The 25,138-nt window shown below is 36.0% G+C and overlaps 1 protein-coding gene across 1 annotated transcript in view; it reads left to right on the top strand.

Annotated features, from left to right (window-relative positions):
* The first annotated feature begins 9,116 nt into the window (after positions 1–9,116).
* Positions 9,117–25,138, top strand: part of TBCA (tubulin folding cofactor A) — a 28,599-nt gene continuing 12,577 nt past the window's right edge. Inside the window, exon 1 of the mRNA XM_026670599.2 lies at positions 9,117–9,329. Within this exon, the coding sequence (XP_026526384.1) occupies positions 9,277–9,329 (53 nt within the window). The 5' untranslated portion in view covers positions 9,117–9,276. The remainder of the gene's footprint in view (positions 9,330–25,138) is intronic.

The following is a 25,138-nucleotide window of genomic DNA, read 5'->3' as shown; positions in this document are numbered from 1 at the left end:
AATGATGTTTATGCTGTACAGGAGTTTGTTTGGGTTGGAGAGCAGTTTATTTTCACAAATAAAAAATTGCATGGCCCCAAATTTGCAAATTTGATACTGATTAACAGCAGTGTGATCTGGAGATGTTCTGGGAGTTCCAGAAATTGGTTCAAGGCCTTAAATGATCCATAGGCTCCCGATCTCTGATCGTACCTTAATCAATCAACAGATGGAAGCATGGAAAGCAGATGCAAGGCCAGCCAAAAAAGCAGCATGTAGTACATTTAGTCTCTTGTTTAAAACTAAGAAAGACTTAAGTTTCACATACTGATTCAAAACAAGCAGCCAAATAAACAGATTTCTATTAATTTCTTCCTCACTAAATGCAGCATTAGTTTTTGAACTTTGCAAGAGGAACATTAGTCCGAGTGGCCTGAATGGAGACACTACTTCAACCATGCATATCTGAAATCAGCTGCCCGGTTTCTGTCTTTTTAGCAGTAAAAGAAAAGGTTCTTCCTTCCATAGCCAGTATGATCCTAACTTCTATACATGGCCAAAAAAGGAGGAATCACTTTGCTGGGTATTGAAACTTTGCATTCAAGCATAGGATCTGTCAAGCCTACACAGATGGCTGACGATATTAAGAGAATTTTACCTTGTTTTGTTCAAGTCACAAGCACAAAGCTTAAGATAAACAAGAAGCTAATGGTTGTAATAATTATTTAACAGCCAAGAATTAATGTTTCAAGGCAAATAGGGATTTTAGCTAAAAAAAAGTTTTCCATTTACTTGGAATCTGCGTATCTTGCAAAGAAAGGAAACAATTCTGAGTCAAAATGTTGGATTTTATCATTCCCAAATGGAAGACTAACCATTGTTTTGTAGAATCATAGAGACAGAAGGGACCCTTTCAGTCATCAATTTCAATCCCCTATTCAGTGCACGAGTCCAAATTAAATCATCCCCCACAGATGGCTGCCCAGCCTCTGCTTCAATATATCTAGTGCAGAAAAGTCCACCACCTCTCTGCATAATTGACTCCTCTTTTACACTCTTCATCTTTCTTAACACTGAATCAGAATTGCCTCCTTGTAATTCTGAGCATTGTTCCATGTTTTAATTTTTTTCGTTTTCTTCCGTGTAGCAATTATTCAGATACCTGAACAAAGCTGTCTGCAATAGGGGAGCCAAATGGTTGCATCTACTGTTTTGGACCCCTTGATTTTGTGGGCAACTCTATATGGAACACTATCATGTAAGCCACTAGTCTTCTCTTCTCAAGCTAAATCATACTAAATCTTTCAATCCCTTTTTTATAGAACTTAATTTCTAGTTCGATAATCATGCTTTCTCGGCTTTCTCTACATACTGCAGTTTGCTGAAAACAGAACATGATATTAAAGGTAGAGAATCTGACAAATGCAGAACAGAGTAAAATGATTATTTTTCATAATTTGGAAATCATACTATTTCCAATATTACTACATAATATTGCTGCTAGTTTCTTTTTTAATTAATCTCTGTAAAAAAAATAGGACAATTTAATACTATTTCTGTATTGGATAGAAATTAATGTGTATTTCTGCAGATCCTCCTAACACTCTGAGATTGTATCTTGAGGCAATAATGGCCTAAGACCAGTGGTGGGATTCAATTTTTTTTACTACCGGTTCTGTGGGTGTGGCTTGGTGGGCGTGGCAGGGGAAGGATACTGTAAAATCTCCAGTCAGAGGTAGTATTTGCCGGTTCTCTGAACTACTCAAAATTTCAGCTACCAGTTCTCCAGAACTGGTCAGAACCTGCTGAATACCACTTCTTCCTAAGACAGTGGTTCTCAACTTGTTGTCTGTGGACCCCTTGGTGCCTGTAATGTCATCACAAAGGGTCCATGAAGGCTTGAAGAAATGTTATGGTTTAAATCTTGAATTAAGTCTTGGCAGTCCATGGCCATGATTCATGGCCACAAAATGTATTTAAGGGGGGGAGGTACATGGTGAATAAAATATTGAGAACCATTGGCCTAAGAATTGTCCCTCCCATCTTCTCTGTTTTCATTTGTTTTTAAGTATCTTGCCAGGGGAAGAATTTCAAGAAATCAGAATACTTGTGACTCATTTGTAAATCTTCTGTCAGGCCAATTTCAATATGGATTTTTGTATTTAGAATGGTGAACTATTTAAGAAAACTGAATGGATTTTGTTTTCCTCATCTGAGTAGGCAAATATCAGACAGAGTCAACACAGACACAGCCAGCTTGATGCCAACTCAGCTTGGTGATGATCATTTTGACTACATAATTGGAATGATAGATTACTGCAATTTTTCTACAGCATAACCATATACTAAAAATGTGTGTGTGTGTGTGTCTGTGTGTATGTGTATAATCCCTTTATTTGCTCATGCTCAGAAAGTCCATTAGTTTTTTCACTGATATCATTTATATAACATTAGGTTAAGCTTTTCAAAGAAGGCAGCCTATGGAGAAAATGCAGTATAGTGAGAAACAGATCACACTATTACACAAGCCAATATGACATCAAGCCAGAAACGAATCAGGAAGATTCTCAGTGCTTCCAAAACTTCTCAGTAAAACATTTGGTAAACATTCCTCTCAGAACTAAAGGGAGTATCTTCTAATGCATATGAGAATTGGTCTTCAAAGCCAGAAAATATTGTGGCTGTTATCATCTTTACTGAGCTATAATTCTGTTAGCTGCCCAGAATCACTGTTGCAAGATGGATGGCTATATAAATTCATCAGAATAAATAACATGAATACATCAGACAACATAGATATAATTGCTTTTCTTACTGAATTTACCTGAAAACAAGCATTTCAAAAGCTGAGTGAATGTGATTTCTATTAACTTAAAAGAAATGTTAGAAAGTATTACTTTGCAGAAAGATTAGTTGAAGCTTTGAACCAACTTCCAGTGGAAATCAGAGGGTTAATCATCAGTAACTGAATTTAAATAAGCTTGGAATAAACACATATCTATCATCTGACAAAATAATAATAATAAATTAATAAAATATAACAGTAATAAATTAAAATAATAAACAAACTAAAAAACAAACAAACAAATAAATCTCAAAGGGCAGATTCTATGGAACACTAGGTCTTTTTCTGTTGTCACTTTTCATAGTTCTATGTAAGCCCTCGATCAGGTATCTTAGTGTTAAACTGCAAGATTTCACAACCTGATGCAAGATTCATACAATATTATTCTAAGTCACAATTTGTCATGCACTGCCAATGCTAGGGCCAACTGGCTAGCTAGATTCATGCAATTTGCTGACTAAATTAATTGAATTCACATATGAAGCCAAAAATGTACAAATCACATTTAAGGAAACCATCAGAACCAAATGATGAATAAAATACATATTCTTAAATATGAAATACAGTCTATATTTGATAGGGGTTCCGTTGGTTTTAATAGGCTTTTCTCAAGACCACAATCCTGGAAGTTCCAGGTACTAAGTCCAGTACCAAACTGTACCCTCAGAAAGGCTGAACTGCACTGAATAATACATTCAATATGATATAAAGGCCAGCTGGTTTTCAAGAGAATACTGGAGTGGACAGCGGAAAAAGCCTTTTAGAGGCAGAGATCAAGGGAGCTAAACTCTTCCTATGTAAAATTCAGAATAGAGAAGAAAGGACAGTGATGTTGCTAGGCCAATGGATACAATTTAATCAGTGGTGGAATTTAATTTTTTTTACTTCCGGTTCTGTGGGTGTGGCTTGGTGGGCGTGGCAGGGGAAGGATAATGTTAAATCTCCAGTCAGAGGTGGGATTTGCTGGTTCTCCGAACTGCTCAAAATTTCCGCTACCAGTTCTCCAGAACTGGTCAGAACCTGCTGAATACCACCTCTGAATTTAATGCTTTCCATCAAAATTGTGATAACTCTTTCCTAGGACCAGTCAGAAGCATATAGGTTCTGTGCTTAGCCTTAGAATAAGACCTTACAGCTTCCTGGCAAATTGCATACAGTACACCTTCTTACTAATTTCCGAACTCTCTCTCTCTGTAAATGATCAGTTCAGGTTTCTGGTAAGAATTATCTATCTGCTGTTTGGGAAATAGAAAAGAGACTACAAGCTGAAATACCTGCCTTACCTATTGTTTGTTTAGCCCCTTGCCATGTAGGGAGAGATCAAAGGAATGTGGTCTTTGATAAAAGGATCGCTTACACCTGATATACTGAAAATCGGGAGTCTGGAAATATATTTTCAGATTAACATTTCATTAAAAGGCACCCATTTTCACAATCTTATTCTTTTTAATACAATATGTTAGCCTGAAAAGGTGCTACTGGACTTCTGTTTTTTTTTTGCCTGCCAAAAACAAACATGCCTCTCCTCCTATAATGGTTGATATTGAATGGCTCCTGAAATATTCACAATGTGAAACACTACCTTAAGCATGTAATGCTTTGTTCCAAAGCTGTATTTGTAAACAGGGAATAGCAGGATTTTCATATGCCAAGAGCCTGGCAATGGCCATGGTGAAGAAATCAAAATAGTTAAACATTGGGAAAATGTTATATCAATATCTTCATATGAAATACCATAAGATATCACGTGAAAACACTAAAATTTTATAATATTGGTAAGCTTGTCAGAGTTCAAAGCTTTCCATTTTTGAAGTTGATTTTTCTTCCAGTTTAGGATGTTGTGGATCTTTGGCATCCACAATTGACTGCTTCCTCTTATAAATGCCATGGCAAACCTCAGTTCAATGTCCAGCTTCAGCATTCTCTTAGTCTAGTGTTTGTCAACCTTACCAACTTTAAGATCTGTAGACTTTAACTCCCAAAATATCCCAGCCAGCATGGTTTGCTCGGAAATTCTGGCAGTTAAAGACCATACATCTTAATGATGCCAAGGTTGAGAAACACTGCTCTAATCAATTTGAAATCCTGTTCAAGTATTTAGAATCTATCAGCTTAAGTACTCAATAATTCTTCTGAAATTTAGGAAGGCATAAAGATCCATTGTCATACTAGCTTATCAAATTGTTGTCATGCTGACTTTTATATTAATGAGGTTATAATGGCAATTTGGAGGGTACAATGGCAGTTGTGTCCACTGAATTTCACACATAATTTCTTAAAAATAAAAAAACAGAAACAAAGCTAATATTTATTAATCTTTCCCCTAGGAAGCAAACATGTCTGTATATTTTACTATCTTAAATCTCTGTTAGGTTACTCCTGGTTGACACTGAATAAAATCTAACTAAGAGTGATCCCAAAATATGCCCATCAAATTCATCATGCATTGCAACATGAAACCTGACTGGAATAATTGAGTACATAAGAATGAGCAAAATTATCTAAGAAAAAAATGCTGGTTTGTGGATGCTCATTCACTCCACTTTGTCTGTTACCTTGGTTTGTAGTTTGTATATTAATGGAAAAAAGAATGTGAAAAAGGATGTCTTCTAAAGATAGCATCATGTTATGTTTCTCCTTTTACAGAAATTTATGTTACACGGTCATGGGCTAAACTTAATGTAACATGATACATTAAAAACTGCACATCAGGATTACAGAATGTGTCAGAGCAATGAGTTGTTATATCAGATTTCTCTTCATCTGTGAGAAGAACCCTTTAGTAAATCATTCACAAAAGAATGCATTCACTCTTTAATGCATGTACATAAATTCCATCCTCCTTTGCTTCCCCTCACCCTGTTCTGAAAGTCTCTATCAAATGGAAATGAGCTAGGAAATAATGTTGATATTTTCACCTCACCCATAGAAATAGCATCATTCTTTCTGTGTAGACACAAATGAATATAGATGTACTGCCTAACTCACTAACTAAATGGCAAATCCTCATATTTAAAGAAGTTTAGATATTCTCCCTAATACATAGAAGCTACTCCCCTGTGCCTGATAGTTCTTGACTTATATTTTTTGTACTTCTACAATACATGTAAGAGTCAGTGGAAGGGGAGTTGGTGTTGATATTGTAGGAAATGTTTGTTCCATTAGCTCTTACCAAATAATTGTCTATTCATTTATATGTTCACCCAGCAAAGTTGGTACTCATAAACAAAGTCTGTGTCTATTAGAATGTCTAAAGGATACTTGATCTCCCTAGAAAATTAATACATTGGTGCACCAGACCTGTGAAATATTATGGCTAAGCCATACAGTAGCGGTTTTGGAATCGGTTTGGTAAATTGTATGAATCTAGCTACTGTGCCTTGCAAACAAGATTTATACTTTATGAAGTTATATGAAATCATTCATTGTAAATTGTTGGACAGAGGTTGGCAAAACAATTTTTTCAGCCATCTTAGAGAAATGAGGCTGTAATTAGGGCAGATATCACTACAAAGATTTCATGTAAATAAAGGAAAATTCTGTCCCTATAAGCCACCTTGCTGACATCTTCATAATAACTGTTTAATCTGTTTTAAGAAGAATGCTAACAACGCTAGTTTCTGAAGATTGCCATGAAGACAGAGCACATCTAGAACCAGAGACAATCCTTTCTACCTCTAAAATGGAAAGTAAGTTTGGAGGCGACTGGTTTGCAAAATCTTCAGGCAAAAGTAATTCATTTCCCACTCTCACTGAAATCAGATAATTGGGCGAGAGAGGTTTTTCTGTGTTTTCTCAGAGAGGCAACTAGCTTTGGAAAAGGAAAGAAAGGAATTTTTTGTGGGATAAAAACTTCCAGGAAGCAGGAAGGACCCAAAAGCATACCAATTTTAAAGTGTATCGAATAAGTAAATTAAACAGAGGAAGGATTCAGTTTTATTTTGTTTATGCTCAAATCTAGCCTTATCTTATTTTCTTGAAGAGTGTCTTGTTCTATACGCTTATCTCTAAATTGTATGCAATTTTCTGTTGCTGTGTATATGAAAGGGTTAAAAATGTACTCTCCCTTCAGAACCATTGGTCCATCAGTGTTATTTTCAGTGGTTCTGGAAAATCCTCTGGCCAAAGATTAGATAGGCAAATACTTAGACAGACTGGATAATGTCAATCAAAGATTTCCAAACTGTTTCAAGCTTTGGAGCCTATTAAAGGTAAAAGTTTCCCCTGTCCAATGATTTCCAGCTGTAGGGGGTGATGCTCATCTCCATTATATTAACCTAAAAAGAAATTTTAAAAAATTCCAAATGCAGGGGTCAAGTGGGGTGTGACTTCTGAGTATCACTTGGTAAGAGTCATGGTTATGGGATTGAGACAGCAACAAAGAATATGTTATTTTGATGCATGTTCATTTTTCATCTGATGCTAGTTTTGTATGTAGCAAAGATGGTCTGGAGACAGTTGTTGCTGTTATTTACTTATTGTGCTTAAAGCAAGATCTACCTGACTCTACAACAAGCTATCACAAGTAATGCATTTGAGGTGCTTTAGAGGGCAGGAACCTTTACACTGCCTCATAACTTGTTCTTTTTAATAGAAGAGGCCAGAGTTGTGTTCATAGACAAGCCATAAATTTCCCAGGCTGTAGGTAGGTTTTCAGTAGTATAGTTAACTGGAATGAATACATAGGCATTGCTTCATTCTGCATCAAACCCAATGAGGTACTGCCTTCTTAGTCCAACCCAAATAAATTGTTCTCAGAACTGTCTTCTCCAGCTCAACTAAAATTTGCTTCAGGAAAAAAATGGAGTGATAACTTTTTAAATCTTTCTGGCTGCCAGAACCAACTATACTTTAATGCAGGAATTTCCAAACTATGTTCCGCAGAAACTGATGGGATTCTATAAACAAACTAATGCAAAAAGGAGAAGTTTTCTAAAAGCACAGTGTGTGGGGGAAAGCCACTTGTACTTATAGCAACTGATTATTCTTATGTGTGAGTCTGAGAGACACATAGCAGGAGTATGAGAATGTCCCCCTCCTCCATTTTTCTCATTCCACCAAGTGGAAAAAACTTTGAACAGTTTTTCTGCTTTAGGGAAATGGAGCTTGTCCATCACTGATTGCCATATTATGCTTAGTACTCCAACATGACACTATGGGCTGCAATATAGTATCTACCAGGCTTTACTGTGTTTAAAGATATGCTATAATGCCGAGCATCCTCCTCTAATCTAATTATACTTCTAGAAATGCCTGTCAGATCCACACAGGACCCATAAAAATATGTTAATTAAAAAGGATATTTGCAGACCATTGTTTTGAAGTGCCTCCATCTGCTTCAAAATAGAAACAAAAGTAAAATGGGAATGTGAGGGAACATGTTGGAGATCTATAGGTATAAGAGAGAGTAACACTCATTTAATTTCTTGTACCTATGCCTAATTGATCTTGGTTAATCTAGCAAATTAAACAAGATTGACCCTTGCTAGCATTTGTATGAAAAGCCAGAGAAACCTAAGGCAGCTGCAGCAAGCCTTTGTAGGGTTAATAAACCCAAGTAATGGGAGCTAGACAAAAAGATGTGTCTGTGAATAGAAATCATGACCAAACTGGGAGGAAAAATAAGGAATACTGCCCCTTGAAGTTGCCAAGATTAAAAACTGAACTATAGGATTAGAGCCTAAAGTTTATTTGGAATCCCACTTCACAAAATAAAAAGTATTGTACTTGTATCTGACTCCATATTACAAAACTGTGGTGTTACCCTATACTTACACTACATGTCTCATACAAGGATATGGTGGAATTATGTTATCCATCCTCCATTTACAATTATCAGGATTTTCAAAAGTGAAAAAAATAAAGACAGCTTTTAAAAATAAGCCAATTCTAAATACACTGCTTGCAATTCTTGACTTATTGCTATTGGCAAATTAAATCATTCTATTTCTGCATTTGCGTTTAGGACCTTGCTTATAACTTTAGGTTGTCGTTGAATGAATTCCACCACTGAAGCATGACTAACAAACCATGTTTTAGCAAACAACGGTTTAGTATGAAGAGTTTTGTTTTTCTCTTTATTACTACCGTACTGGGGTAAGATTTGGGACTGACAACATCAAACTGTTCATCCGCAGTTTCTTTTTTATTTGGGCAGAACGAGATTTGCGGTAGAACAGCTCCAGCGGGAAGTTTATATTCCAAAGATGACGCATCATTTCCTATCCCTGCCTTTAAGTTCTCTTTCTCCCCCCCTCCCTTTTTCAGTGGTACAGTCCACTGAGAGGCGGAGGTAATAATCTTAGTGAATACGTTTATTTCGCGCATGCGCTTTAGCCTGTGAACGCTGTCGTGCTGCTGGTCGTGAGGTCTCTCTTCCCTTGTTACCTGTTTTGTGTCCGCATTTCGTTTCGTCGCCGCTGCCCGTTTTCGCTTACGCCCCCCGTCTCCCCATGGCCGACCCTCGCGTGAGACAGATCAAAATAAAAACAGGCGTAGTAAAACGGTGAGTATCTGACGAGTAGGGCCTCGTACGCGGGAGCGTGGCATGGGGAGATGAGTTGCTTTTTCCAGGAAGCGAGTGAAATTCGCAGGGCCGCGATGCAACTGCCTTATATCCACGCGTTTTGCTGGACGAGGAAGCATCGACTCGGTATATGCCCTTATATATGCATGTATATTAGGTCGGTTTTTTACTCGAACACTTTCCCTGCGTACAACAGTCCTGCGAGGAAGGTTGAATCAAGAGATGTTGATTGGTCGGTGGCCGAGTGTGAAATTGAACCTGTCGCTCCCATTTCTAGGTTATCTAAGCAAATACGATCCCCCCACCCCCTTTCCACTGTTTGCCCTAAAGCCAGGGCCTGTTTCCATTGATAAATAGCAGCGAGAGAATATGCAGTTATATGCCTGTTCATATATTGTTTTGTAGACACAGCTTTGGTGATTATTGACACCTTAAATACATAACTTTTTTTTCTTGATGATAGAAGGTAAATGGAGCCTTTGCTAACGTATAACTGCCTGAATAGACTGAACTACCATTTTCACCCCCTGATTGTGCTGTCTTTATATGGACAAAATGTTATTCCAGTGTATCTGAAGGGCTAGCTGGTCCAGAATCTTTTTCTACTTAATACCTGTATTAACTGTATATTCCAGATTCTTTGCCAGGGTTACTAATGATGATTGGAGTACATCCACAAAAGTTGCTTGATTCACAAATGTCAGTTGTAATCTGTTCCCACTTTTTCTTGTGATTTTTGTTTGCATATTTACAGCTAACTGGTATTCCAAGATCATTTAAATGTGTATAATGGTCAAAACATATTTCCAAGTGAAAATGAAGTGGCTACAAGTTATGTCCAGGACATGTGTAATGTAATAATCATAGTGTAGAGTAGCATATGTACATCTGAATATTGTGCATATAATAGTGTTCATGTATATACACATGTAATAGCATTCACTGTTTTGTAAATTTCATGCAGTAGCAAAGAACTTCTCTAGCTTGTACTTGTAAAGTGGGAAATCATTTTAAGAGAGCAAGAATTAGCTTTGCTGCAAACATGACATATAAATATGATAACATAATCCTTATGTATTTACTTCATATACCCATTTTTGTGAAGAGTAAGAGATGCTGATTAAGCATTTGCTAATCTATATCCAGTTCTCTTTTCTTTCAATTTAGGCTGTTTGATATATATCCAGAATCTTCTGTCTTAAGGCTAGTTGCAGGTCAGTTGTGTAATTGTGTGTTCTGGTGGGGAGGGGATGGGTCAGATAGAAATGGGGTTACAGTTAAGTAACACAGTCTTGTCATGGATTCACAGGCTTTTATAACTGTAGTCTTAGTATTACAGCAGGTTATAAAAGCCTTAATGATCAGTTAATGAATCAAATTCAAAATTTGGTCTGCAGCAAAATGTTGCAGTTTTTGTAGGTTTAACTTGCCATGGGGAAGAAAATATTTTTGTCCAGTTTCTGTAATGCACTTTTCTGAAAGACATATAGTATCAACTTTCTTATTTCAGCACCAACAAAAATGTATTTAATTCCTAATACCTGAAAGTATTAGGCCTGAAAGTATCCTCTTAACATTCCTTCATATAACTAGAAACTTTTAAAAATAAAAGTATACACATGAGATGCAAAGGACTGCGTACATTGTTGCTGAAAAGCTAGATGTCTTGGCAAATCTGAAGACAAACCTCTGCTTGGGTGAGGCTGCATATTAGATGGATGGATGTATAAACACACAGGTTCTCTTTCCTTTTTGTCCCTTTTTTCTTTTCTCCTCCAGTAAGTTTTGTCCCCTTATTGTCCCTTTCCAAGATAGCACTTATTCCTCTTATCACAGCTTCATCCTGGGGCTTCTTTTCTTATTGGCTCTTCCTGTTGGGGGGGGGGGGTGTGCATGTGTAGTTGTGTATTTTTTGTGTGTGAGAGAGAGAATGAGTGCCATATGCAAATGAGAATCAATTAGTTTTACAAATGACATATCCTATTTTACAGGCAATTAATTTTAATCAACACCTATTAACTCTTTTTCTTCTGATCCTCCCTCTTTTTGGGAGCATGGTTTCTGACTGATGTATATATGCAGGCAAAAATGACACATTTGGGAGAATAGTCTAGGTCTAGGACATGTTTTAGCTGGAGTGGGCAATGCTAGTTTGACAAGATGGGAAGTGAATAGAACTTTTGAGTTCACAATATTTTTTCTTTCTGTTCCTGTTGAAGTTAAGTTGGTAGAGTATTTTAAATTCAGAACATCTTCCTCTCAGATTAAAAACACTACTTCATTTGCTAGGTACTATCAAAATAGATAATTAACTTGATCATTTTTTGTTGTCAATGTAAAACTCAATGTTCTACAGGTAGTTCTCACCTACTGATCTTTTGCTCAGTGAATGTTCAAAATTATGATGGTGCTGGAAACAGATCAATGATGGTCTTCAAAGTTGCAGTCGTCCCATGGTCATAATTCAAGCTCTTGGCAACAGGTGCACATTTATGACAGGTACACCATTCCACAGTTACATGATCTACATTTGTGATCTTCACAGTTGGCTTTTGAAAATCAGTGGTAAAGCCCTCAGGAAATCACAAGTTATAGTCATGTAACATCAGATACAGTGACCATGGGTGATTCAATTAAATTTACTTAAATGAAACTGATATAAGTTTGCACAGTCTTATGATGTTTCCCCTTTAGTTTGGTTAGTAAGTGAGGACTTCCTGTATTTTAAATTGTTTGCTTCTTTTATTTATGATTTGTATGTTTCAGAGACTGTACGTAGCTTGTATGTACATTCCACAGTTACATGATCCTGCCTTCTAGACCTCAAGAGTTTTCATAGGTTTCTGTGTGTGTGCACAGAATGAAACATTTGCTTTACTGCTGGATAAGTGATATGTTCTTCATGCACTTAAATATAATGGCAATCTTGAAAGGCCCTCACAGCATAGCAATTTCTCTGCTTCAAGGATGTTTTGTATAGTCCTGGTATACATACACACATAAAACACACACATTTTATTGTAAATTTATTTGATGTGTTTTCTTTAAGTCAAATTCACTAACATATTTCTTAATCTTCTCAGTTTATTACTATTCCAGTAAGAAACTCCTCCTTGCCCCAAAACAACCAACCTCATAGCTGATAGCATCTTAAAGTTGCATTGCTTGAATTGTTTTATTTCTCTTTCTTCAGTCTGTGGATCTTAACAGAATTTTGGAAATATATATGTGGTCCTTTTTTGACTGTACATAATAGCTCTGACCAGTTGTTGAGACTGGTCTTTCACTGAAGGAATTTTTATTTTCCCAGTTGTATTCTGTAGATTCTGTAACTGGGGAATAAGATTTCTATTCCACCATACCAGCGTGACTTAAGTGCCTGATGGATCTGCATGATTCTTAAATGCATTTAGGCAATTTTCCGAATTGTTTGTTGGTTATAATTGTCAATTTCTTGGCTGATACACATCAGAGATTTGGATGTTTTTGTTTTCATGGCCACATCAGGTTTTCATTTATAAGGGTTCTGACATTAGTGAAGCAATTGGCAGTAGAGGAACTTTTAAGATAATCAGATCTAGCATAGAATAAGGCCCATTTGATATCCCATTCTGCAGATGTGGCCAATACAATAGCATTTTTCTAGAAGTCCAAAAAGGATGTGTCTAATAGTAGAAATGTGCTGTGTTTGCATAAGGCTTGAAGCATTTTTTCCAAATCACTTTCAAAATATGCATAGCTAATAAGACCTGTGCTGAGGAAACCCTTGGAGAGCTGGAGAGTAGTGCATCTCTAAGCCAATTTTAAGTATTTGATTTCTGAAAAAGTTAATAGCTTTGCAGGACCAGGGACATCTAAATGATGCTGATTATCTGCTTTTATCTCAATGAACTTTCCACTAGCATATGATATTGCAACTGATTTGATTGGTTGGGTGAATGCTCTGTGCTGAGAACTAAATATGTGGAACGTCATTGTGTTTTTTTGGACTTGTTGGTAGGTTTCAGTATCTTTCAGTGTGATGTCCTTCCAAATGACCACCGCTTCTTCCTAGTTTGTATGCCACCAACTCCCAATGACTTTGTCAAGTTATGCTTAGAATGTGATGAAGATAAATTATTTAACATGTAGGCTGCATCTATAGCAGAGATGTCAAACTCAAGACCTGTGGGCCAGAATGGCCCACAGATTGCTTAAATCTGGCCCATAGGGCTGACCTAGAAATAGCAAAGGACCGCCCCATGGTGCCTGGCAACCAAAACGGAGCACTGGAGGGGGGTGCACAGCCCCTGTGTGGCCCATTTTTGGCTTGGACATCCTCCTGCAGCACTTTGCCGGGAAAAAAGGAGCACAGAGGGCCTTCTGCAGCACTCTACTGGCCAAAACGGGCGCAGGGGGGCCTCGAATGCGGTTTTGGCTGGCAGGGTGCTGCAAGAAGGCACCCATTCCAAAAAGGAGGGCATCCTGACCACAACCAACCACACTCGTATATTTTCATTGGAGATACAGGAATTTTGGATTATATACAGTAATGTAGTGCTGAGCATGGTATACAGAGTCTCTACAAAAGTGTTATTGGCTACAGTTTATAAGTATTACCCATAAATACCTCATGCACACTTCTACTTAAATTTTGTTAATAGAATTTAGCCAGGGTTAGGGAGAGACAAGTCTTCAAGGGAAGGATACTGTAAAAACTCCAGTCAGAGGTGGGATTTGCCGGTTCTCCTAATTACTCAAAATTTCCACTACCCGTTCTCCAGAACTGGTAAGAACCTGCTGAATACCACTTCTGGTTGCATTGGTATATCTTAAACATAAATATATTTCTTTAAAATATAGTTTGGCCTTTATTTGTCTTTGCAACTTTAAGTAATACTAGTAGAGAAATACTATAGTGCCTTTTGTCTTACCAGACATCATTTTGATTGGATCCAATAATTCTATAGGTTCTAATCTTCTTCATAGATATATTTTTCATGGATAGATAAAGGAAATGCCTGGTTTTTGCTACATATTGAAAAACAAAGTTATTTGGTTTTGAAAATCTGAGCTCTTCTTCAACAGCAGCTCAGTACATACAGAATTCAGTTTTGGGAAAGTATGAGGGGTTTTTGGGGTGGGCAAACTTGTTCATCTGTATGCTGTAACAAGCTTAACCATCACTCCTCTAATAGGAATGAATTAAACATTTTATTACTCTTCTTGGACTCTTGTATTTTTATTGTGCAGTGATTAATTATCTTAGAGCCCTGGTGGCAAAGCGGTTAAAGTGCAGTATTGCAGGCAAACACTGCCCAGAGCCTGGAGTTTGATCCTCAAGGTTGACTTCCATTCTTCCAAGGTCAGTAAATTGAAGACCCAGATTATTGGGGGAAATATGCAAATAATGCTTCTACATTGTAAACTACCCAGAAAGTGCAGTATATAAGCCTAAATGCTATTGCTATTCCTATTATATGCTTAATAGCTGGATTTTGTTAAATGAAGAGTAGCTGCAATTAGTGTAATATTTTTGCTTTAATAGATGTTGATTTTTTTTAAATGTTGTCTTCATTTGCCTGTTAAACTGCTCTCTTTTTTAGCTATTTCAATATCACAGAGGCTTTAAAAGCTGCTAAATGAATGTAGTATATTAGGGACATGTGAAAGTAGTACTGACATTTGCCCATAGTTTCTCTCTGATTAAATGAAACTGACACCAGTAGATTAGAATGAGACTAAGACAATTCACATTGCAATTGTGTTAGTTTAACTTTAACAATCTTTTAACACTCTTCTTTAAATGTAGCTGACATACCATAATTACAAATCTACAAGCCTTGATTATAGAATTTTGCATCATGAACCTATGGGAGAAGTGTATTGATTTTTTGAGGGCAAGTCAGACTTTTTAAAAACCACCTTTCCAAAAGTGGAATCTTCAAGTTTGTACTTATGCCTGCAGCTTTAGTATATTCTTGCTGTGCTATATAAAGCAGTTGCAATGCCAAATGTTAAATAACCTATTAGCATGTTTTTTTTAAGAAAACAAAACCATTTTTGGGCCTGAAAACTAGGAAAAACTTACGTCTCTGATATAATTACATCATAGTGCACCCTTTATTTAATAGACAGATAGACTGAAAGATGACAGCCCAACCACATCAAGTAGAAAAAATAGGTGGGTATGGCAGGACATTTAAACTCTTTCCACAGTATCTTCCTTCTTCCTGTTCATGAGCAGCACTTGTGGAACAGTCAGTTGCCCCTCCACTGTTCTTCTTAGGGCAGGGGTGTCAAACTTGTATCGTCATGGAGGCATCATGTGACATATTGGGATTTTTTTTCCCCTTTGCTAAACAGGGCGTGGTCGTGGTCAGCGCGTGACGCATCCGGCCCGTGGGCTGTGAGTTTAACAGCTATGTCTGAGAGCCTTTGTTTCTTTCCTTCTCTGTCTTCTTTCAGTTATGGTGTTGTTCAAGCAAGGCATATATCCCTGTTCAGCAGATTTTGTCCATTAAAAATTGAGGTAAATCAGTGATTTAATCTAAGTAAAATGTAAAACTATGACTAGTTAAAATAACTGCATTTGGATCTCTCTTTTAACCCCAGTGTTAAAATAGACAGGATTTTGTGGTCATATTTTGGATAATGCTAGGTTGAACTTTTGGGTCCTGAAGTTGACATATCTGAAGGGCATCAGATCCTAGTCATAAAATTCCATTCTTGTAGATGGTAATAGATTCAATTGGTATATTAAAAACAGCGGTAATTAAAATGCAAGTATTTCAGAATTAGGATTTTAGCTGTATGATGAGAAACTGAATAAATAAGTAAACATGTTATAAACTAAATGAACATTCTATTTCTGCAAAATTTTATTAATATAAAAAGTTATTAATTGCCTGGTTTGAATGTGACACTTATTTTAGTCTTTGTTTTCCTTATAATGCTATTGGAACATCTTGGAATATGTCATATATGGATTCTGAGGGTCAAGATTTTTTGACATAATGCTGAATTTCATTGCCTTCTTTAATGCGGAAATATATATTGGTGTGGAAATTTGAACAAAGAAATAGTTTGGTTTGGTTTGGAATGGAGAGGATGACTGTCTAATGTAATCATTTATTTCTGATAGGCTCACCCCCTTCTGAAAACATTCATCAGGAACTGCTTGATATAAAATCATTTTTACAGATCTCCAGGGGAGAATGGTAGGCAACTTTATGGTTAGCTCTGCTCAGACTTTCACTCATAGTGTGCCCAATACTGTATGATATAATTTGTGAACATCAGTTTACTTTGTTAGAATATTTTTGGGGCCTTAGAAGATAGCATATGCATATCCTTAAAAAATATGCCTGCCTCTACACATACTGTACGTCCATACATTCATATCACATTTTCTGGGGTTTACATGCTTTCCAATCTGACAGAACTCTGCATGCATACATGACGCATAATCGTATACTATACCATGCATGTTGCTGCCTTAACTTCAAAAAGTCTAGAATAAAAAATTAGATATTGATAAGTTTAATGTTAAACTGTTTAAATTTCTAAATGTTTTATGCCCTAGGGCCTAGTAGATTAATAAATCATGTACATTTTTAATTCTTAAAGATTCTAAATAATATGATCAGGCTGACACTTGAACAAGTATTTTTGGGATTAAAATTTTATATACTTCATTCAGAATACAAAATGATTACCTATCAACCTTTCTAATCAATTGCTTTTGAATTCCTAATGCAACTCTTTTGTTTTCTCCTCAGGGAATTTTAACTTTTACCTAAGTGGTGGCTTGCTTCACCAGCAATTTTTATGCAAGAAACATTTATGTTTGCTAAACTGAGTGATTTTAGAAAGAACACAGTATTCTCCTACAATATTTAGGTTTCTCTATTTTTTGCTTGTAATATTAGACTTTAAGGAACAGAAAATAGTGTACATAGAGTACACTATTCGGGGTATATATCCTGAAAATAGTAATTTTCAGGTTACAAATTTCTGATATCAAATATGCAGTATTAATTAATTAATTAATTAATGTATTAATTTAGCTGAAAATGAGTTCCAGGGAATTCAGTGGCATTTATTTCTGAGAGAATGCTTAACATTATGGTATGATTGCTCTACAATTTAATATAACTATTTATTATATACTCTAAATTCTATTATCAGATTTATATAAAAGTAAGTGAAAAATAATCATTTTTTAAAAGGATAATTTGTTACTGCAATAGTGGCCTAGGCCCATTGTAGTCGAATGGCAGAAGAAAATCTAAATTGCAAATAAAAAATGTGATACTTTTAGCTATATGACTTAATTTTTTAAAAAATGAGAAACAGAGCTTTATAGTTTCCCTCATAAGCTAGGAAAATTTAAAATATGATTTAATAAAAGCAAACACAAATTTGCTAGGATTAGGAATTTTTAGTTTCTTAGCTGTCCAGTTTAGTTATATGATCTATCCAGGAAATCCTGTGTGCACAAGGACTTCCCTGTTGCCAGCTGTGAGAATGCAAAGCTCCATCTGCCATAGTTGGCAGTAGGATCTTGTTGTGCAGATGAAGTTCTGGATCATAGCCTTTGACTTTGAAATGGTTGAGTAGTTTACAACTGTTGAAGCTTAGTTATTAAAAAACCTTAATCAAAATATTGAAATATTTTCACAAAGCCAGATTTTTGAATTTATTTATAGCTATCTTAACTTTCTAAAATAGTTAAGTGAAAATTCCAAATGTACTTTTTTTGTAAGCATAATCAGAATTGTCTAGTGAACATTTTTATATCACATTTGTATATTTATAGTTAAAAATTAGCTGAAGTAGAAGATAAATAATTGATGTAGCATTTAATAATATTGTCATTTTGGGGAACACTGAGCTGCAACCTCTGAACTTCTCCTCACTCCAATATTAATTTCAGCCATAACTTTAGATGAAATTTGCAAAAAGTTTTATTATTGTTCCAATAGTGCCTTTTGAGCGGGCTTTAGAAAAAAATAGAGAGGTAGTCTGGTTAAAGGAACTGTGGTCTGAAGCACTTCTTGAGAATCATTTTTATAATACTTGTTTAAAAATCCTGAACACCCATGGAGTTATTTAAAGATTGACTCCCACCAAAATTACCTTTGTGATCAGTTCTCTTAAATTTAAAAAAGCACTAATGTATTTCTTTTTCATAGGCCCCTGAGAAGTTCTTTAAAAATTTCTTGCCTACTAAACAGAACACATGTATGCTGATTTTATTATATGTCAAGGACTTTTTAGCTTAAAGGTTCCTTTACATATTGTGATTATATTGCCATGTGTTCAGTGTTGTGTCATCTTTCATATTCTTTGTGATTAGCACATGGTATATTAATTTTTTATTTGATTTGTAGTGATATTTTTCATTTTTATATGAAAATATATTTTAGAGACAATTCTAGTACTTTGGCATGGAGCATAAAATAGAGAAATGTTGACATATCAATGGGCTGTTTTGGGGATCACAATAGTTTTCTCTATATAATGATATTCTGTTGTACAAATTGTTTTTACTGGGTTTTTTTCTTGTCATTAAAAGTTTCATATCTATATTATCTTTAAAATGGTCTTCAGATTCATTGTTTCAGTGACAGAATTTGAGATTAAAAATTAATCCAATGCACATAAATGATTTAAAAAACAAAACAAAATATAACCTCAGAATTTTGCTGAAAACAAAATGTTGACGTTGTTACTGGAATTCTTAAAATATATGCCCAGTGCTCATAAGTAAATATACTCACAGAAGGAGAGAAGCCAGACAATTATTTAGCTTTTAAAATAGGGGAAATTTAATCAGTTGATTCCTCAGTGTAGTTTTTATTTAGTTATATTTATGCATTCATTCTCTTAGCAAGTCCCCATATGGTCAGGCTGAATGACTAGCCTGAAAAGCAAGTTCCATAACATTTTTACTGTGTTAAATCAATTTGGCTGGAGTAAGTAGATTTACAGTGATTTGGGCAACATTCCCATCAGTTTTCCTTGAGGCATTTTCTTGTAATAATATTATAACTGTGTAATGTTTTTGGGAAAAAATAAGAGTAGTGTAAAGGAGCAGTTGCATTTATTTTTAAGTAAGTTAACCCTGGGCTTTTATTATAGTAATATAAATGTCTATATTAGATAACATAACATGAGCTGTTGAAACTTAGATCATTCCTGTTTCAATGTTTAATAGATTAAATGCTAGGTTTACAAGTTATATTCAGACTGTACCAAACTGGACTTTGGTTAATGGACAGAATTTGCTGAATCTGAGTTTCGTTTGAATTATTATTCTGCTGGGATTTCCTGAATAATGCTTTATATAATATGAAGTGTTTTTGGAAAATAGAGTTCATGCTTCTGTTTCCAGAAGTACTTGCTCTGATAAACTTCTATCATATTCCTGCGTCCTCTTCCATTTCACAAAGGAAAAAAACACTCCCTAGGTTTGCAATTTTTTATTTTATTATTTGGATTCTCTTAATCCTCCTTCCACCCACAACAATTATCTTGGTGATGTGTGACATGATTCCTTATTTCAATAGCAGAAAACAGTAGCTGCTCTTATGTGTCTTAGATATGGTTCAAGGGTCAGTATGAGAAGAACAGTACTGTAGAGGGGTGGATAGAGGGATGGATAAGTGCCCCTGTGTTGAGAACAAGTGTATCTTTGGGCCTTAAAAACACCCATTAACCATTTATTAGACAAGCAAGTCTAGTCCCCTTGCTCTTTAGCAAAGTAGGACACATATTTATTCAAAGGTTTTCTTGTTATGTTCATTGGAGCTCTCTTAGGACCAAATCAGTATGCATAGTTTTGTAGCCAAATACCTATTTTCCTCCTATTTTCCTGTAGCTTAATGCAGGGGTTGCCAACCTTTTGGACCTCAGGGACCACCAAACTCATAATTTTAAATCCTGCAGACCACTAATATGAATTTTGACTGACAGTGGCTTGCTGACGTTGGTGGGAAAGTCAGTCCCATATTCCAGAGCTGCAGTAATCACAGGACTGGCCCTTTGGTCATCCAGAGCAGCTGCTCCTCCACCCGGGTGTACCGGCCTGCCGTGGACTGGAGGAGCTGCTCCAGGATGACCAAAGGGCCAGTTTTGTGACTACTGCAGCTCTGGAATATGGGACCGACTTTCCCACCAACGTCAGTAAGCCACCCCAGGGTGGATTTCCCTCTCCTGCAGTTGGTCTTACCTTCCAGTTCTAGCTCGCCTGGCTCTACTCAAGGTTTGCACTTGGCCAAAGGGTGGAGGCTAGCGGGTGGGCAGGTCATGTGGGTGGCGCAACCTTGTATTTCCACACAGCCTGGATTAATTACTTTGGGGGAAGTGCTTTGGGGGGGGGGGACATTTCTCTGCAGACCACCAAAATTTTCTTGCGGACCACCAGTAATTCCTGGCTGACTGGCTAGCGACCAGTTAGCTTAATGGCTTGTTTTGAAATCTGTTGTGATTGCCCTACACTAAAACAGCTACCTTAGTCTTATCCTCCAACACCAGATGAGAATTCTTATCCTTCATATTGTAAGCATTTCTATGACCAAAATGTCTTAACACTTTATGACTATGCGAAGGGGCCTGAACATTTTTGCCTAAGAAGTGTTCTGAGTTTCTCTTCTGAGATTTGTCCCAATTCATGTAATTTATATGCCGCATCTATGCTATTGTTAAATGGCAGTAAAATTGCAGTAGCAGCAATTTCGACTTCAGAGAGGGATTACTTTACTGAAGTGAAAAATTGGAACAAAATTCATTTTTCTGGCCATACTGTTGAATCATTGCCAATATTTTAAAATTGCATGTCAGTGAATTTTTGAATACAACCATTTTTAGTATATTTATTAACAAATATATTTGTAAGAGTGTTTGAGAGAACAGCATAAATTTGAAGTAAAATTTCATAGGCTATTCTAGTTCTTTTCAGTCTACAAAAGGATTTTAAAAGTATAGATTTAAACACATAGCTTAGTTTTGTTTCTTAAAAACCTTAGTTTTGTTTCTAAGAAATTTTTTTGAAAGGAAATATTGTTATTTTTGTATATGAAAATATATTTAACACAAAAGCTTTAAATTAAGAAAAAGGGAAAGAACAATCAATATTTAAAAGATAAACAGTAACTTGACACAAATAAACAGTAGTAAGTTGATACAAGGGAGAGGAAAGAAAAACTTGGACTAAATGCTAGTTGCCATAAAACCTTTATTTAGTCAATTTTATATGATGGACAGTTTTTTGTTATATGGACACTAGTAATTAGGACATTAATTCTATGAAGATTTTATTGCAAATGATGCCATTTCCAATATGTAATTCAAAACATGATAAATTGATGCAAATGTCACAGACACTTTTAATAGACAACACCTCTCTCCCAACAGTTTATTAAATTGAGATTTTGGTGTCTAAAACATTGCTACAAGGTTTTGAATTTCAAATGGTTTCTAAGAAAAATGGGGGAGGGGGAAAATATGGCTTATGATATACACCTATGGTATTTAAGATGACTTAAAATAATTAAGTGGATCTATGATAACTCTTCATATATCTGAAAAGATGTTTATTTATTTCCTGCCTTTATTTTTTAATAAATAACTCAAGGCGGCAAACACACACAAATAATCTTTCCTCCTATTTTCTCCACAACAATATCTTGTGAGGTGAGTTGGGCTGATGGTGACTGGCCCAAAGTCACCAAGTCTGTTTTCATGCCTAAAATGGGATTAGAACTCAAAGTCTCCCTTGGTGCCTTAACCACTGAACCAAGCTGATTCTCATGTTTCACAGAAAGAAGATCAAAATGTTATCTTTTATTTCAGAATTCAAGTTACAATAAAGTAACTTATGATTGTTTAAAAAAAACCTTTCAAACAATGAGAGGAGTTTGACCAATTATCTAGCAGGATAATGAGCTGATCTTAATATATTCAGTCAGAGGCCCTATAGCCTTCTGTTAGGGATGTCTGAATGCCTGTATTGAGTAAGGAGTTGGCTTCAGTGGTCTAACTAGTCCATCCGACTGCATAATTCTGTAATCAAAACTTCTGTTATTTTACCTAGATTTTTCATAAGAATAAAACACCAACAAACTGACCATTAAATTGACAGTCTGCTATTGTGTTTGCAATGCTAAATAAATAGGAATGTGTTTGCACATTATAATCATACATCAAGAATGCCCTGCTACTGTGGCAGATTGTTTTTTATTGTATCATCTAGTCATTTAATAATAATTGCAGAAATGACAGCTCCTTGCTCCTCTGTGGAATTTAGGGATTCTTTCAAGTAGGAAGCCTAAGATTTAAAGCAAGAAGCAAATGCACACAGTCATTACAATTGTGTGAGCCTGTTGCTGTCAACTGGCTGAAATTGTATAAAAGGATGATGACTGTTTGCACATTGCACTGCTTCATCTCTGTGCCTCTTAAGAGGACTATTGATAATCATTTTCAGCATAGATTTACTGTATTTTTATAAGCCTGACTTTTCACCATAGGTTTATTTTTCAGGCGTCACATGACTCTGAGGCCAGGTCCATTGGAGGTAGATATGCCAGAAAACAACTGATTGCACTGTCTATGAACAGGCTTATTAAATGCATATAGGTTACCTGTGTTTGTTTACAAATACTGTATTTATTATTTCATTTGTGGATTTTAAATGATTCATAACCGGTATAATATAACCAATAACAATGGAATCCGTAGACCAGCTATCAGTATGAAAAAATATAATAATTTATTACTTAAATATTCAGTGATTCAGAGATTCATGTCCTGGGCACCTGTATCTTTCTCTTTTACCCAGTTAAAAGAACAACCTCTTTACCCAGTCACACAGAGGTTTTTAGTTAAGAAAAAAAACTTAACGAAGTTTTCATGTTGGCTGGCTGAGTGATAAATTGACTTCTAAAGTTAATGCCAGCAGTTGCTGAAATTTATATAACTTTATTGAATTTTCCTCAGCCTTGTGAAAAAAATCGGGAAGAATTTTGTTTTCTGTTGAAGCTAGTTGCCAAGAGTCCTTCATAAAAAGAACTTGCAGGATAGCACACCCATAACTTAGACATAGCAATAGTAATCTTTCCTTAAAGTCTGTGTTTAAAAACAATGCTTTAACTGCCCTCCTGAATATAAGCAAGGATGGAGCCATCCTAATTTTGGTGTGGGGGAGATAGTATTTCAGAAGATAGGGGTCCATTACAAAGAAGGCTAATTTCTGCCCATTTCCCAAAGGGTAGTGACTTTCATGTCCTCTGCTGGTTTGCATCATATGGGCAGTATATTTGAGGTAGGGGGTCTGGAAGGTAACCAGGACCCAAGTTATATTGTAAGGCTTTATAGCAGGGGTGTCCAACCTTGGCAACTTTAAGACTTGTGGACTTCAACTCCCAGAATTCCTCAGCCAGCAAAGCTGGCTGAGGAATTCTGGGAGTTGAAGTCCACAAGTCTTAAAGTTGCCAAGGTTGGACACCCTGCTTTATAGTAATAACCAGTAGCATAAATTAAACCTAGAAACAAAATAGTAAAGAGTGCAGTTTCAGAAATAAGGTTGCAATATGGCTATAATGATTCTCAACCATTACCCATTTGAAATTAAACAGTAGTTTTTGCACTAGCTGTTGTTTCTGAATCAGTTTCAAGGCCAGTCCACTTCATGTATATATAATGCATTGCAATAATCCAGCCATGGTGTGACAAAGACATGACTGTTGCCAGTCATCCTGTTTCAGGAATGGCCACAACTGGTATATCAAATAAAAATGGATTCTATAAGCTACAACTCCCACTTCTTGGTTGGAGTTGGTTGTTATCCATCACTAGTCCTAGTAGATTGCAGTGTTTAGAAGCTAAAGAAATAAATTCTCCAGCAGTAAGTAAGGGGGATTAACCAGGTGATAAGGTCAAGCACCTCAGCTAGGGGTAATGTCAAACAGCAGAGTGGATGATAAATCAGGAATAACCCCACCTTGTCCCTTAAGCCCAGGTTCATAAGGTCTCACATTTGCAAACCTGTGGAATAGTGTATTGGATGTCCTCGATTTTGGGTCCTATAATAGCCAAGATGATAAGGCTGCAGAGGGGAAGGTTCCCAGTGGGATGCACGATGCCTAGATTGTTATCTCTAATGAGCTATCCAAAAAACTATCCTCCCCAAGTAAGTTCAATAGAACATGCCATATATCCCCTTTTCTTCAGGATTAAGGCATGGGTAAGCATGGATTAGTATAGACAAACTTGATGTTTACTAATAGCTACATTTATTTCAGAATACTAGAAATTTTAAATTAAGAGTTGGCAACTTTATTCAAATCACACAGGTATGAAATATAAAATCATCTGAACTCAAATAGATTAAAATGTAAGTGCTTGCAAAGTTACAAAACAGTTTTGCCTGATACATAATTTTAGGTATGTAGAAAGATAGATGATAGGCAAGGTTTATGACATTACTTTCTAGGAGCATTAGTGGAGATTCAGTTGCTGTTGCTATATCATTCAGACAACATTTGAAATTGCAGGTTGGAAAATTATTTGTAACTTGCAGATGTTTTCCTTAATCTTGCGCAGTTTACCTTTCAATTCAGTTATGTTTTGGGTCTGTCTTTTTATCCACTTATCAAGAATTTTCAGTGATCAGGATGGAAAGGAAGGAAAGAAGAAAGAAAGGAAGGTAGGTTAGGCATATAACTGAAATGAAGATTCAAAATAGCAAAGAAAACAGTAATGGATTTCAAAACGAAGTGAGGACAAAAATAAGAAACTGAAAA

This window comes from Notechis scutatus, chromosome 2 (genome assembly GCF_049901735.1).
Source record: "Notechis scutatus isolate UNSWTSFEM ecotype Mainland chromosome 2, rNotScu1.2, whole genome shotgun sequence".
NCBI classification, from domain to species: Eukaryota; Metazoa; Chordata; class Lepidosauria; order Squamata; family Elapidae; genus Notechis; species Notechis scutatus.
This window is presented reverse-complemented; position numbering and strand designations above follow the sequence as displayed.